We start from the raw sequence: 2,795 nt of genomic DNA on the forward strand, positions 1-2,795 counted from the left end.
CAAACCCACACCAGCCCGCTGCCTCTCACCATGGGCAACTCCAGAGTGGTGAAGAGTCCATCCTCTCTCAAGGGGTGTGGTTCCAGAGCCCAAGCCGTGCGTAGAGGTGATCCCGACTATCTCTAGTCGGAACCTCTCTACCTCACGCACAATCTCAGGCTCCTTCCCCGCCAGCGAGGTGACATTCCACGTCCCTAGAGCTAGTTTCCGTGTCCAGGGATCGGGTTGTCGAGGCCCCCGCCTTCGACTGCCGCTCGATCCTCTCAGCACCGGCCCCTTACGGTCCCTCCTGCAGGTGGTGAGCCCACGGGAAGGCGGCCCCACGTCGCTCCTTCGGGCTGAGCCCGGCCGGACCCCGTGGGGGGAGGCCCGGCCACCAGGCGCTCGCATACGAGCCCCAACCCCAGGTTTTCTTCATCTAACATTTTAAAATTGTGTTCATGTAACCAGGTTAGTTTATATTATTAATGGCACATTCTTTTGGAGGTGTAAATGAATCAAAGACTTGAACTGTGAAATTTCATTTCCCTTTATTTTAGAAACAGCATCTTTTATAGAAACAGATCTGGAATGATGACTCGTATTCATGTGCAATTATTTCACCTCAATACAACTTTTGTAAAAGTGGACAAAGAACATATAAAACTCATCCAAATACAATAGGCACAGTATTGGGTTTATTTTAATGATGTACATTTGAATAAAAGTTTTGTAACAGCATTGAGTAGATCACATATTTTAACCTATACAGTATGGAAGTGTATAGTATGTGAGAGAGGGAATGATACACTGATAGAGAAGATGCATTAATTGTTCACTGTGTTTAAAAGCATTCAATGGGATCCTGCTGAGATTTTGAGATCTGAATCCCGTGCAGTTCTAGTTTTCCTCCAGCGTGAGGCAGTGTTTTGTAAACCCTCAGATGAACAAAGTCTCCCCCTACATCCACCTGAAGAGGACAATAGGACACTTTAAATACACTTTCAGCACGTATCATTAACACAATATGCAGGCTGGAACGTGGCACAACAAGTTTACCTTGATAAAATAGTTGGTCCCGGCCACAACCTGTGTGATGTAAGATTTGGCAGTGAAAACGGTAAACTTCTTTCCAGCCTTCTTTTCTGCAGCAGACTTGACCTGAGGCAAAATATGCAGAATTCATATTTAATGTAAATGTGGTTCATCTAAGCCTGGTCCGAAAATTTGCTGGGAATATAGAGATTCTCGTGAGTCTAGACTATGACATATAAAGTAATACATAGATTTTTGTTAACTTTGCACTATTTGCACTTTGTACTATTGTCACTTCATTTTTATAAAAATATAATTTCTTGTTTTTCCCTCTCTTGATCTATGAACATGCTCTTGACATGGTTGTGATATTCACTCTTACATTATTATATATTCTTATGCTATATATATATATAAATTTAAACATTTTTTTTTTGTAAAAACCAACTGAAAAAGCCTTTCACACAGAGTATATGATGAATTACCGTGACACATCCATCTCAAACCAACACCTACTGAAGATTAGTGATTCGTTCAGGTGCTGAATCAGTATTTATTGTGTTTGGGTGTGAATATAGAGATTTTCATGACTCTAAAGACTATGAGTATATAAAGTAATACATTCATTATTGTTAACTTTTGCACTATTGTCACTGTATATCAGGTTTAGGCAAAATTGAGAGTTTAATAATTGTCTCTTTGTAGACTACCTATTAAATTAAAGCATTCTTCTATAATACATCACACAATGCAAGTTAATTTAATATAATATAATGAAATATATAAATTAAATATTAAGGTGTTTGACTGTTTATAGTTATATTTTATTTTATATATATTTTTTATTATATATATATAATTTTTTTTACATATAACAATAACGTACACACTTCTGAATCCTAATAAAAAGCTAATAATAACTAATAAATATACATCACATGCTTTCCCACATCAGCTGACTTACACCATAAAAACAAAAGTCAAAGCTCCAGTCTCACCTCATCACAGATCTTCTGCACCTCTAGAGTGGCTTTATACACCTCGGAAGGCCCTATAACAACCGCACTGGTGGCCATTGCAATAATGTGTCATTGATCGGTGTCGAGATGTTAAAAGGTGGTTTTTCAGACTGTCTAAATTCGCAGAAATCATTGACACGGCTACAGTATTTATGCTGCTTAGATCATATGACTATGAGCCATCATCACCAGGATATACCATGTGTTCAGAAGAGGCGGGGGGAGGATAAAAATTGTATTTTATCAAATGCGGCTAAAACAGTAATATGATATATAATTAAATCATACATGCAGCTGATATGGTTAGTTTTTCAAATTAAATAGATTTATGATTTATAATGTTGGATCTCTCATGTTTCTATCCTCTTTTCTTTTTCAAGAAAAGGTCAAGTCCAATGGTAGGCTATTTACAACTTTTACCATTTTAATTACACACTGTAATTTTCCTGTTTGACTGCTATCAAAGTTACTTAGCGTAATTATTAAAGGCAATGAATTTTTATACCAGTGCAAAACCAGCAAATCAAGTTTGAGAGGTGGCGCCCCGCCAAATCTCGCGAGAATCACGACTTGCTTTATGGCACGATGTCACATACACAGGAAAGTTCTCCGTCGCTATGACGGATCTCCGTCAATTGCAGCAAGTCAACGATGGATTTCCGTCAATTGCAGGGTTCCCGCCTGTCCTTATCCCTTAAATCACTTTTCATAATTTTAAGGCCATAAATATGCTTACATTTCTCAAATAGTGTAATAAATGTC

General features: G+C 38.2%; 1 protein-coding gene across 1 annotated transcript; it reads right to left on the reverse strand.

The window, feature by feature from the left end:
• Positions 1-514: 514 nt before the first annotated feature.
• On the reverse strand, positions 515-2,198 carry LOC311293668 (cystatin-B-like). Its single transcript, XM_084414106.1, has 3 exons — positions 2,013-2,198; positions 1,039-1,140; positions 515-949 (listed from the first exon to the last, which is right to left on the reverse strand). Exons 1-3 carry the CDS (start codon positions 2,088-2,090, stop codon positions 824-826), a joined length of 306 nt encoding a protein of 101 aa, XP_084270232.1. The 5' UTR covers positions 2,091-2,198; the 3' UTR covers positions 515-823.
• Between the last annotated feature and the right edge of the window lie 597 nt (positions 2,199-2,795).

Source organism: Rutilus rutilus, assembly GCF_951802725.1.
Source record: "Rutilus rutilus genome assembly, chromosome: 7".
Classification (NCBI taxonomy): Eukaryota; Metazoa; Chordata; class Actinopteri; order Cypriniformes; family Leuciscidae; genus Rutilus; species Rutilus rutilus.

Bases quoted from the DNA above. Each gene is read 5' to 3' on its own strand.
- LOC311293668 (XM_084414106.1), bottom strand. From the start codon at position 2,090: ATGGCCACCAGTGCGGTTGTTATAGGGCCTTCCGAGGTGTATAAAGCC. The intron at 1,141-2,012 runs GTGAGACTGGAG...ATTTTGCCTCAG, and splicing joins TGCAGAAGATCTGTGATGAG to GTCAAGTCTGCTGCAGAAAA. The intron at 950-1,038 runs GTAAACTTGTTG...TGTCCTCTTCAG, and splicing joins GGACCAACTATTTTATCAAG to GTGGATGTAGGGGGAGACTT.